The sequence below is a fragment of the Bufo bufo genome, chromosome 1 (genome assembly GCF_905171765.1).
Source record: "Bufo bufo chromosome 1, aBufBuf1.1, whole genome shotgun sequence".
Taxonomy (NCBI): Eukaryota; Metazoa; Chordata; class Amphibia; order Anura; family Bufonidae; genus Bufo; species Bufo bufo.
The window spans coordinates 590,918,429-590,931,908 of record NC_053389.1 but is presented as its reverse complement, the minus strand read 5'-3'; the positions used below and the strand labels follow the sequence as shown (position 1 = coordinate 590,931,908).

Here is a 13,480-nt window from a genome sequence, read left to right as displayed (position 1 = left end):
AAAATTGCTTCTAAAATTCTAAGCCTTCTAATGCACAAAAAAATATAAATGATGCAAACATAAAATAGACATGTGGGGAATGTTAATGAATAACTATTTTATGAGGTATCACTATCTGTCTTAAAAGCAGAGAAATTCTAATTTAGAAAATAGGAAATTTCTCAAAATTTTCCATAATTTTTTCCATATTTTTTTTTTTATAAATAAGGGTAAAACATATCGACTCAAATTTACCTTTAAAGGGGTTATCCAAGACTATTAAATGCCCCCCATACGCCCGGGCCCCTCACAATGAATATACTTACCTGGTCCCCGCACCGCCGCTGCAGCTTCTCCCCGTGCGCGGATGAAAACATCTGGTGTCTGGGGGAGCAGCCAATGGCAGGTCGGGACGGGGAAGAGCCTCCCTAGCATTTCCCGCCAATAGCTTGGATAAGTAAAAGCATTAAAAACATTATTACCACATAACGTGACACGTGCAAAAATAGGCTCTGTCATTAAAGTGAAAAATGGCTATGTCCTGAAGAGGTTAAAGATATGAAATGGAAATTTATAGATGACTCATAGAAAATATAGTTTACCAAAAATAAGTAATTGTTATATTTTACAGACACATACACACGTCAATATTTGTGCAAAGTGCAGAATTGTATGTTACCAGAATATTGCTTGAAATTGCATTAGCAGGATGCCTCCTCTTGATAAAAAAAACTGCATTTAAATATAGTAAGCACACTAACAGATGCTATGTTCCCGCCATGTTAATCAGGTATATGTGGGAATAAAAACAGGTGTCCAAGCCACTGACCAAGCCTATAGTAGTCTCAGTGTAGTCTATGAAGACAGACCAGTATATATACAGTGCATTGTATGTCAGTATGCTAGCAATTCCAAGATGAAGGGTGTTCTGGCATTACTTGCCTTGGTGGCAGCTGTCTCCAGCATGGAGAATTACAGCGGGTAAGTACCACGTCTTTAGGTATACTGTCCGCTCCTTATATTATTGAGGTATATGTAGAAGTTCTAAAGCCATGGTTTTTCTTTGCCTGCTGTGAAAGCTTTTTATTTTTCAAGCTTAAAAATGCTATCATAAAAACAGCAGTTCATATACTAATACATGTAATTGACGAAGCTGATCGTGCCAGTAGTGAGCAGGAATTGCTGACTGGCCAACCATGAATGCTCAAAGACCAAACTAAAACCAGGGTCTTTGACAACACCATTCCTGATTTCCGTTCTGCTCCATTAGAAGAACAGAACAATGAAAATAACGGAACATTACAGAGACTACAATGGAGTCTGTTCAGCTTCCGTTTGAGATCCTGTTTTTATACCGGACATAAAGTCCTGCATGCAGGATTTGTTTTCCGGTCTTTTTGATAGAATCTGCGACATAGGCTCCGACCACAGTAGGGAAAATGTGCAGCAGATCTGGCTAAAATCCTCCGGTGTTTCATCTTCTGGAAAAGGGCTAGGTATTGCTTTCATAATTGCAGCAGGTCTTCTGCTTTCAACCTTTGCATCATAAATGTTAAAATCCACAAGTAAAACCCCTAGCATTAACTGAGATGCTGCAGAATGAAAACCCACAGCACTTGTCAGCATAGGCGTGCGCAGCTTATTGCATTAGGGTGTGCACCCTAAAGCACAAACACATACACCGCGCGCGTGTATATATCTATAAATAGCCTTTATGCCATTAGCCCCCATTATCAGCCATTATGCCTCTCATTAGCCCCCATTATGCCTCTCATTAGCCCCATTATGCCTCTCATTAGCCCCATCATCAGCCCTTATGCCTCATTAGGCCCTATCATCAGCCCTTATGCCTCATTAGCCCCCATTATGCCTCTCATTAGCCCCATTATGCCTCTCATTAGCCCCATCATCAGCCCTTATGCCTCATTAGGCCCCATCATCAGCCCTTATGCCTCATTAGCCCCCATTATGCCTCTCATTAGCCCCCATTATGCCTCTCATTAGCCCCATTATGCCTCTCATTAGCCCCATCATCAGCCCTTATGCCTCATTAGGCCCTATCATCAGCCCTTATGCCTCATTAGCCCCCATTATCAGCCCTTATGCCTCATTAGTCCCCATTATGCCTCTAAATAGTGCTCATTATGCCTCTCATTAGCCCCTATTATGCCTCTCATTAGCCCCCATTATGCCTCTCATTAGCCCCCATTATGCCTCTCATTAGCCCCCATTATGCCTCTCATTAGCCCCATTATGCCTCTCATTAGCCCCCATTATGCCTTTCATTAGCCCCCATATGCCTCTCATTAGCCCCAATATGCCACATTAGCCCCCATATGCTTCATTAGCCCCATATGCCTCATTAGTCCCATTATGCCTCTCATTAGCACCATTATGCCTCTCATTAGCCCCCATTATGCCTATCATTAGCCCCCATTAAGCCTCTCATTAGCCTCCATTATGCCTCTCATTAGCCTCCATTATGCCTCTCATTAGCCCCCATTATGCCCCCAGCAGCCTCATTTTTTATAAAATAAAAAACCATTTACCTCTCTGCTCATGGATGCCGCCGCTCCTCGCCACCCGCGATTTTCTTCCTCCTGATGTTGGCTCTCGGACCAGGAAGCGGTAAGTACAGAGCGTTCTCCACTTCCTGGCCCTCCGGTACTAATGAGAGCTTCCATAATGGAAGCCTATGCTTGTCAGTTTACATTGCAGCTTTTATGAAATCTCATCCACTTTGTTTATACTGTAAATGCTGTTTTCCGCATGAAATTCTGCAGAGCAAAATCCGTAGCACATGTTTGGCCATACCCATACCCTCAATGAGTGGAGAGCAAGAACAAGTGCATCAGCTCTAGGACAGTATCTGACCAAATCACATCGATATGTGCACCAAAACTTATTGTCATTGTATTGCTTGGATTTACTGCATCATTGGAAGCGTTAACACTGATAAATAAATACCGGTAACATTATATTATTCCCTAATGTTTCTACAGACAACAAGTCCTGCGAATTCTCCCGACCAGTGAGGAGCAGGTGAACCTGGTTCGGGACCTGGAAAACATTGAGGAACTGACGGTAACAAACTCAATCTAAGTATAAAGTGTATATAATATATCAATAAGGGAGATTTATGAAGGCAATTTTTCAATTTTTTGTATAATTTTTTTTACAAAACAGTGGTGGTGGATAGCCCCTTGTTTGTTTTCCCGTGTTAGGGGCTATAGTGCTCACTACCTTATAAGCTCTGACTAGCCTTCTTCAGAACAGTATGAAAGTCCTAAGAAATCTCCTTTTCTAAGATTTCTATTGCATTTTATTAGGGCATTTTGTGCAATAAGGGCCAAGCACCGATGCTGCAGTTTTGTTTCTACTCAATGGTTAAATTTACCATGTTTTGTTTTACAGATTGATTTCTGGCAGGGACCCTCCAGACCCAATAGATTCATTGACATCCGTGTACAATTCTCCAGTCTGCAGGATGTAAAGATCTATCTGGAGTTTCACAATATCCAGTACAGCATCATGATCCAAGACCTGCAGGTAGGTGTTGGTCTCAGCATAGAAAAGATTACAGCTCTAATTTTCATTTTGGATGAATTGAAGCTCATAAGTCGTTCAAAGACATAGGAATATAAACATGTTCAGTGCCGTAACATTTGCTAGTTCAGGAAAAGTATGAAAATTTGAAGTCTAGCTTTTCACTGATTCTTTAAGCCAACTACACAAAGAGTGTGAGAAATCCAAAGTGTATCTGCAGCAGCACAATCCAAACCACATGGCGCAGATTTTGTTGTGGAATACATGCCGTAATTGGTGCGGGTCTGCCTCAGATTTCACCCCCTGCACTGCAAAGAAGGGGTGAGACCAACTCCATAAATTGAGATGCTATAGTTTTAAAATCTGTTCCACAGGTCAAGTTATGCACAGATTCCGTTGCAGAAATTTTCTGTAGTATGTAGATAAGGATCTCATCCACTTTGGTGCTTTTGTATTATACTGATGTTTTGTGTTTTTTTGTACAGAATTCCGCTGAAGATTTTAGTTTAACCACATCATGCTGTAGTATTCCAAGGATATATGTACATGGTGGGGATTTGTTTGAGGAAAATCTGCATGAAAAATGCAATAAAAAACACACAGAAATCTGCACTATTTATTGTGGATTTTGGTGTGGTTCCGCTGCTGAAATGCATTGAAATCTGGACCAAACTGTCAACCTGCGGGTTTTCTGTGTATTTTAAAAACCCTATTGAAGTGTATGGGGAACAACCAAAATACATCCGCCGTCGATCCAAACAATTGACAAGCCGCATCACATGTCATTTTCCATACATACAAAATGCGCATTAACGTTGCTGGAACTGTTATTATGGTGCTGATTTCTTGCATGAATATCTGTGCACAAAAAGCGTGTGTAATACGCATCGTCTGCATGCACCTTAACAGTTTTAAAAGTAAACCTTTGAAAAAGTTAATTAGTATAGGTGGACTATAAAGCTGTATTCTGGCCAACAAGACTGGATGCTTGTATACAATAATGCAATCATGAGATGAAACCTATGTTGGTTAATGTGAGGATCTATGAAATTTGGATCAGGAAAATCACACGTTTCCTGCATCCACATTCCCTTTTTATAAGGACAATACTGATTGTTTCAGGATCTGTTCAAGGAAAAACTGATGGTTCTGTACTGAAGTTGAAACTGTTTTGTCTGTGATTGCCTTCAGTGCTTGAGATTTTTTCCCCCCATCTGGATTGTATCTGGATTGCATAAGCTTTTCACGCCTGTGAAGAAAAACTGAAGAGTAACACTCAACATCTCCCATCAACCATCAGTGAAAAACACATTGCATCCAGATGCCTTCCGTTTTTCAAGCAAGCCCCATTCACTTCTATGGAGCCAGAGCTGAATGAAAAACGCAGAATACAGAACATGCTGTGAAAATCTGAAAAACAATGCCCATGTGCACATACCCATTGGAATGAATGGGTCAAGACTCAGTCCGGATGCTATCCATTCCCTACACGCATTACATCTAGACAGAAAAATCGCTTGTGCGGAATTAGCATTACAAGACCGCAATTGTCTCATGGTTTCATGGTAGATTTGACACATCCTTCTGTATATATTTTATTTTGAAGGACCTACTGCTTTCTATATCTAGTGGTGTATTTACCGCTACGACTGCTCTACATTTTAAAATGTGCACAATGGCATTTAGATAAAGTAGACACAATGTCTTAACATTGATAGTGAAATCTACTGGTAAATGTATATTTAAAAATATATTTTCCTATTTTACCAGACTTTGTTGGATGAAGAAAGAAAAGACATGAAGATTGGACGTGCCATGGAAAATGCCCGTTCTACTGACACATTCAACTATGCCACGTACCACACCTTTGACGAGGTTAGGGTTGATGTCTGCACATTACTACAGCCCTTAGGCTCTCTTTATTCACCAAATACACGCCGACATAGACAATGTAATGCTTACATGTCATGTGTTCACAGATCAACAACTTTATTAACAATCTGGTGGCTGAAAATCCTGGCTTGGTGAGCAAAATCGAGATTGGCAGAAGCTATGAGGGTCGCCCTCTGAATGTTCTGAAGGTAAGACTGATCCATACTTTGGGCACATTTAGACATACGGTGTAAGTGCATGTGTATTCTCGTCTCCACTTCAAATTTGTATAAGAAATTTTCTTATGCATCTCTCAATGATGCCTATTTTTTTTTCTTTTTAATGATTTATGACAAGTTAATTTCCTATATATTACATTTTATCGCTTTCAAGCATATACAGACCAGAGCTTGTATGAAAGTTACTACCTATATCACATTCAAATTGCCATTTAACATGCCCAATAGAAACAAAACAAGAAAAAAAGGTGTATGTGTCTTTTCTTCAGGTTCCTCCAATCCTCCACCCTTTTTTTTGACTTTTAATGTTATAATCGCACTAGTCTTCTCAAGAACAAGTCATTACAGTAGCTAATCCATGGACCCAACCCAAAACTTCCTCATACTTTGCATCTTTTATCAAATCTCAAAGCATCTATTTTCTCTCCATACATGATATTAACCTTATCCATTACACGTGTTACATTGATGCCACTATTTTTCTGCAAGTTTTGCCCCTGGAGATTGCATTATTGAACTTTTTCAGTTGTAGCATGATTATATATAAGCTTTATAGTTATGTATAGTTAGAAGCACACAATTTGATGATTCTCAGTAGGCTGGTTTGTTTAATCAAAGTATAGTTTTGACATGAATCCATAGGACACTCAAGTCATGCAGGGGTGGGTAGTACTAGATTCAATGTGCTCATTTCATATAAAATTATAAACAAGCATGGATCGGCCAACTATGGAGTTCATGAAAAGGAAAATCTCAGTCGTTATTATATTAAATCTGTATTCTATATTCTCTTCTAGTTCAGCACTGGCGCTAACCGCCCAGCTTTCTGGATTGATACTGGAATTCACTCTCGTGAGTGGGTTACTCAGGCCAGTGGTCTGTGGTTTGCTAAGAAGGTATGACAAGACATTTAATTTTGCAGTGTGTTTATGAGTTGAGGAATTAAAAATGTGTTATAATATGTATCATGCCTCAACTGTTATTATAATCATACCCTCTTAAAGGCTATGGACACCTTTGGGGCAACATTTTAAAAATTATTATAGCATTCTACAAATTTGTTTATTAAAAATCACTTATTTCAATTGTTCTTTGTTAAAATGTTTCAAAAGTTTTTCTTCTGCAGCTTTCAGTTACAGTGCATTTGCAGACTAGCAGGCTCTCTGCTTCATACTGAATCCATTGAGTAGAGTGCAATAATAAAAATGTCATTAAAGGCGTCCATAGTTATTAGTTATTTCCCTAGTATATTTTTTATAAAGGCCTAATTTTAAACACTAAGGGGGTTTTAGACACAGGTCTTTATAACTCCTGCACTGGCAGTGGATCTGCCGAAGTTATGTACAGGCGTCAGTCTCTACATAACTTCGGCGCATCCACCACCCGCCTAAATCTACGCCAGCTTCCCTGCTGGCAATAGATTTAGAACATTTCCTACGCCTAAAACAAGGCGTAGAAGACAATAAATGAGATGGGTTTGGTGGCCCACCCTCTTCCGCTCACACCATGTCCCCTTTTTTAGACCTGGCGTGAGCGGGGAAAAGTCACAGATTGTGGCACAAATAACCTTTGAGCCGCAATCTGCGCCAGATATACGTATATCTGATCTATCTTATGGCCTATATCTGATAATAACCGCTTTTTCAATGCTGGGACAAAAGTTAAAATTTAGAACAAGAACATCAGGAAAAATAATGAAGCTTGTATATATGTAGTAGAAAGCCTGTATACCGTATATGTAATGGTTTCAGCAACATATGGGAGACAGAAAAAGGTATCTATATTGCGAGATATCAATTATCACATGCATTTTATTATCCGCAGATCGTTACAGATTATGGACGTGACGCATCTCTTACTTCCACCCTGAACAAATTGGACATCTTCTTGGAAATTGTGACCAACCCTGATGGCTATGCTTACACCCACTCCAGAGTAAATATCCCATACTTGGTTATAATTAAAGCTTTATTTTCTCCGTTTCATATCTTCTTTCTTTACATGCCATCAGATTCGCAGATGCGGTGGAGTTTCTAAATTAAGCACTTCACCCATTATCATTATTTTATTACAGGACCGTATGTGGCGTAAGACCAGATCCCCCAATTCTGGCTCAACCTGTATTGGAACTGACCCTAACAGAAACTGGGATGCCGGTTTTGGAGGTAACAATGCAGAATGCTCTATTTTACATTCTGTCTTAATAGAAAAGTAAAAGACAAAGGCAGCGCGTCATTTGTGTGGGATCATCTGGGTACGGCAATAATGTAGCAGTTAGTATTGTGCGTACCTTTTATTGCTGTGAGAGTCACAATGACTTAAAAGCGTGCTATTTTTTTGGTCCGCACAGTAAGCGGATGCTTGGGACGGCAGCCTTGGTTCACCCACCGGCTGTGCAAGGTAGGCAGTAAGCCGGGAGCTCAAACTGAGGGATGTGCAAAAAGTACAGCTGCTGTCATCATGAAGCTTGGAGTCAGGAGCATATGAAGATATAATTCCTTTATTATCCAACACATTTCGAGAGCAGATAGCCCTCTTCCTCAGGCACAAAAAAATGAATCATTAATCTTATTGTGCCTGACGAAGAGGGACATGCGTCCTTGAAGTGAGTTGACTAATAAAATAATTATATCTCCATATGCTTCTGACTCCAAGCTTCCTGGTGACAGCACCTGTACTTTGGTTCCTCTTTTTGCACATCTTACATGCTGGTATAAGGAATATACCATATCTGAAACCTTAATATCCAGATCAAAGTACATAGTTGGGGTTAAAATCATCTAGGACATGTTTAGGTGGCTCAGGGTAATGACTTATGACTATACATCTAAAAGCTACTATATTGAGAGTGTGATAATAATGTAAGCATGATAAAATAAATCTTAAGAAACCTTGAGTACAAGGGAGTTGGAAACCTAGAATGAAATTCAAAAATAGGTATCTGGGTATAGCAATGCTGTAAAATGACAATTGAACTTCAATCATACACGCAATCATGCATATATCACCTATCCTGTGCATGAATATTGTTTATGAGAAAACCAATTTTAATAGCTTGCAGATAATTAGAGAAACATGGTTCTTTTTTCCCCAAAAAAACCTCTGTCCCCAATTGTGTGTACTATAGCAGTCTTATTCACTTCAATGGAGCTGAGCTGCAATACCAGACACAGCCCACGGACAGGTGTGACACTGTTTTCGGAAGAAAGCAGCCATGTATTTCTAATTCTGTACAACTCCTTCTTTTTGAAATCTAGGTGGTGGATCAAGCTCAAACCCTTGCACTGAGACCTACAGAGGACGTGCTGCACATTCTGAACCAGAGGTCAAGGCTATTGTTGACTTTGTGAAGAGCCATGGCAAAATCAAGGGATTTGTTTCCATCCATAGCTATTCCCAGATGCTCCTCTACCCATATGGCTACACCACTGCTCCTGCTAAAGATGCTGCTGAATTGGTACTTTCTTTATTCATGTTATTAGTGGTTATAGTAAGAAACCAGATTGTATGTGAAGATATGGGAATCTTATTTTTATTGTTATATTATATATCTTACGCTACCTTTTTTTTAATACAGAACAGTGTTTCTAGAGAAGCAGTTAATGCATTGAGATCCCTGTATGGAACACAGTACACATATGGAGACATCATTACCACCATCTGTAAGTACTGCTTTTACTTGGTATTTTGTGATTGAAATTACTTAAAAATATGGTGAAAACCTGCTTCCATTGAAGACAATCAGCTAGAATGGCTGTCTGTATTGATATGTTATGAACATATCAATAATATATGTTGTTCTTCTTCATGTCTGCTATCGTTAACCACTAATAAATTCTTGCTCTACAGACCAGGCTAGCGGCGGTACCATAGACTGGACCTACAACCAGGGCATCAAGTACTCTTACTCCTTTGAGCTTCGTGATACTGGTCGTTATGGTTTTGCTCTGCCAGCTAACCAGATTATCCCAACTGCTGAGGAGACCTGGCTGGCCCTTACTAAACTCATTGAGCATACTCGTGATAACCCTTATTAAGTAACATGAACCATACAATACAATAAAGATTCTTACTGAGACTAACTAAACATTTATTATTTATCATTTGCGGTTTTTTTGTGTCTACGTTTTAAGTCTCTCTTTGCATTGCATGTCTGCGCCAAATTTATGAAATGGTGCACCTTAATAATATTTTTGGCATGACCACAATGTGGTTTACACTTATATGTGTAAAAGTAGACCAGGTGTCCCTGGCATAGGTCGTGACTTTTTTGCAACATTTGAAATTGTCACAAATAATAAATGTAGTCTAAAATAGGTGTAAGGGCTCTTTCACACTTGCGTTCTTTTCTTCCGGCATAGAGTTCCGTCGTCGGGGCTCTATGCCGGAAGAATCCTGATCAGGATTATCCCCATGCATTCTGAATGGAGAGAAATCCGTTCAGGATGCATCAGGATGTCTTCAGTTCCGGAACGGAACGTTTTTTGGCCGGAGAAAATACCGCAGTATGCTGCGCTTTTTGCTCCGGTTAAAAATCCGGAACACTTGCCGCAAGGCCGGATCCGGAATTAATGCCCATTGAAAGGCATTAATCCGGATCCGGCCTTAAGCTAAACGTCGTTTCGGCGCATTACCGGCTCTGACGTTTAGCTTTTTCTGAATGGTTACTATGGCACCCAGGACGCTATTAAAGTCCTGGCTGCCATAGTAGTAGTGGGGAGCAGGGGAGCAGTATACTTACAGTCCGTGCGGCTCCCGGGGCGCTCCAGAATGACGTCAGGGCGCCCTACACGCATGGATGACGTTCTGGAGCGCCCCGGGAGCCGCACGGACTGTAAGTATACTGCTCCCCCGCTCCCCACTACTACTATGGCAGCCAGGACTTTAATAGCATCCTGGGTGCCATAGTAACACTGAACGCATTTTGAAGACGGATCCGTGTTCAAATGCTTTCAGTTCACTTGCGTTGTTACGGATCCGGCGGGCACCTCCGGCAAATGGAGTGCGCGACGGATCCGGACAACGCAAGTGTGAAAGAGCCCTAAGGCTACTTTCACACTCACGTTTGGTGTGGATCCGTCATGGATCTGCACAGACGGATCCGTTCAGATAATACAACCGTCTGCATCCGTTCAGAACGGATCCGTTTGTATTATCTGTAACATAGCAAAGACGGATCCGTCTTAAACACCATTGAAAGTCAATGGAGGATGGACCGTTTTCTATTGTGCCAGATTGTGTCAAAGAAAACGGATCCGTTCCCATTGACTTTTGGCTCAGTTTCGTCAGACGGACATCAAAACGCTGCAAGCAGAGTTTTGGTGTCCGCCTCCAAAGCGGAATAGAGACGGACCGCTTGTGAGAGCCCTGAACGGATCTCACAAACGGAAAGCCAAAACACCAGTGTGAAAGTAGCCTTAACACATTCACTTGTTATAAACATAGAACACTGTGAAAAGTGTCTTCAAGTGGCGTAAAGAGGCAAATGTTGCAAATTGTACTGAAAGAAATTACGTGCGGCATTTCATGTGACAAATCTATACCAAAAAGAGCCATAAATCTATTAATACATGGCCCCTGTGGTAATGTGACTAGTGATGGGTGCAGTAAAGTCCCCGGGGAAGCATGAAAAAGGGGTGTTTGCACCAGGAGCGTGTCACCAAGGGGCCTGGCCTTGGTGGAGTAAAGGCCCTAGATATAGGTGGCCACCAAGTTAGTTGGTGGACACCAAGACAGTTAGCTTAGCTGGCTCCAGCTAGTCCGGGACAGGCTTTTACTGCGAACAGGCAATGTGTTGGGTGGGTGCCTGTTCCCCATGCTACAGTCCGGGATTTTGGAATATGCCCATGTCCAGGGATGGTATTTAATCCTGCTGCTGGACTTGGGTGTGGCTCCCAGTCTGGGGAAGGAGACAGAGTTTTTGTGAAACACAGTCCTGCTGGAGGCTCTGGAAGAGTAGTCTCAGCTGGGCTGGCTGAGGGGCCATGGGGCTAGGTGCTAGCCGGATTGTTGGGGGAGACCGTGACGCTTGGACGCAAGTAGTCACAAGGCTGGCGTCGGGAGGACTACTGGGCCACACTCCCCTATAATGGCACTGGACTTTAGACCGTGTGTGAACGGTGCTCTGTACAGCCAGGAGGCTGATGGACATTGGGCTGGGAAAGCTGCATGTTATGACCGTGTGTGAACGGTGCTTTAGGTGAGTCAGGTTATGTTATGTTTAGTTTGAGCCCATGTTATGTTTGTTTTGCTGAGGTGCCAAATAAAGCGATGTTTGGACCTGAAACTTGGTGTCTGGCGAAGACACTTGTGTGAATAAACCCCGGAGAAGAGCTATCCCCCCACACCTCCTATATCCTACAAATTACCGTATATTTTAAATACACCAGCACATACAATGTACCTTCCTCCTGGTCCTTTTGAATACAGAAAAAATATATATATCTGCTGACTGCAGAGTGGATAGCAGCTTTAGGCCTCTTTCACATGAGCGAGTTTTCTGTAAGGGTGTGATGCGTGAAGCAAACACATAGCGTCCGGACTGAATCCTGACCCATTCATTTCAATGGGTCGTTGTATGTTTGTGTACGTTTTTCACGCATCATTTTTGCGTTCAGGAAAAATCACAGCATGTTCTATATTTTACGTTTTTCACGCAGCCCTGGCTCCATAGAAGTGAATAGGGCTTGTGTGAAAAATGGATTGCACCCAGATGCAATGTATATGCATTCCGGATGCAATGCGTTTTTCACTGATGGTTGCTAGGAGATGTAGCTTTTTCAGTTCACAAAAAAAACTGATTGTATCTGCGCGGAAAACACTGAATACAATAGCAGACAAAACTGAATGAACAGATCCTTACACAATCTGTATCGTTCGTGTCAAAGAGGCCTTATAAGCAGATTAAAACTGCGAGTCTGTTTTGAAACCAAGTATGTTTTGTCTTGTGTGTGATGAGATTAACCATTTAAGGACCTAGCCAATTTTCATTTTAAACGGGTTGTCACTTCAGTAAATAGCATTTCTCATGTAGAGAAAGGTACTACAAGCCACTAACTAATGTACTGTGATTGTCCATATTGCTTCCTTTGCTGGCTGGATTCATTTTTCCATCACCTTATACACTGCTCGTTTCCATGGTTACGACCACCAGCATCAGCGGTGCCCATGCTTGCACACTATAGGAAAAAGCACTGGCCTCTCTAGTGCCCGGGACTGTGGCAGCTCAAATAGGCTAGTGCTTATTTTTTAGTAGCCGCTGAGCGTCCTTTCCTCACTGCGCCTGAACGGCGCGAGATTTACACTGCAGATACGGCCGGTGGGAGGAGGGCAGCGCTGCCTTGCCCTGTCAACCAAGAAGGGCGTGAACAGAGGTGGGCAATACGGAGCCTCTAAGAGTAGGTACAACACCCCCCCCCCCCTGCTCCTAGAGGCTAATTAGCATATTATAAAAGTTTGTTTTGCTTTAGGCAGTGAGATGGTGCTAATATAGTTATGTTCAGCTGACATTAGCATATCGCTAGTGTCAGCCAGCTTAATTGCTAGTGCAATAAATAAATTCAATGCTATATCGCCAATGAACTTGAAAAACAAAAAGCACAGTGTCATAGTGAAAATTTTTTTTTTCAAATTAGCTCCTTCATTCACAATCTTTCAATAATGCCGCTTTCTTTATCTTCTTTTTTTCTTTTCTTTCTTTTTTCATCTCTCAGATCCTTATTTTTTCTGTCTCAATGGCTGTACTTGTGTACCCGTATTTTCTGTTCTCTATGAAAAATCTCATAATTATCAGTATAATAATAAAAAATATAAAAAATTAAACCATAAAATATTTTTTTTATTAA

The 13,480-nt window shown here is 41.2% G+C and overlaps 1 protein-coding gene across 1 annotated transcript; it reads left to right on the top strand.

Moving 5' to 3' along the window:
* The first annotated feature begins 895 nt into the window (after nt 1-895).
* On the top strand, nt 896-9,673 carry LOC120984768 (carboxypeptidase A1-like). The gene is made up of 11 exons (XM_040413430.1): nt 896-960; nt 2,982-3,063; nt 3,394-3,528; nt 5,296-5,400; nt 5,505-5,606; nt 6,434-6,532; nt 7,461-7,571; nt 7,711-7,801; nt 8,894-9,093; nt 9,214-9,298; nt 9,486-9,673. Exons 1-11 carry the CDS (start codon nt 896-898, stop codon nt 9,671-9,673), a joined length of 1,263 nt encoding a protein of 420 aa, XP_040269364.1.
* The last annotated feature ends 3,807 nt before the right edge of the window (nt 9,674-13,480 follow it).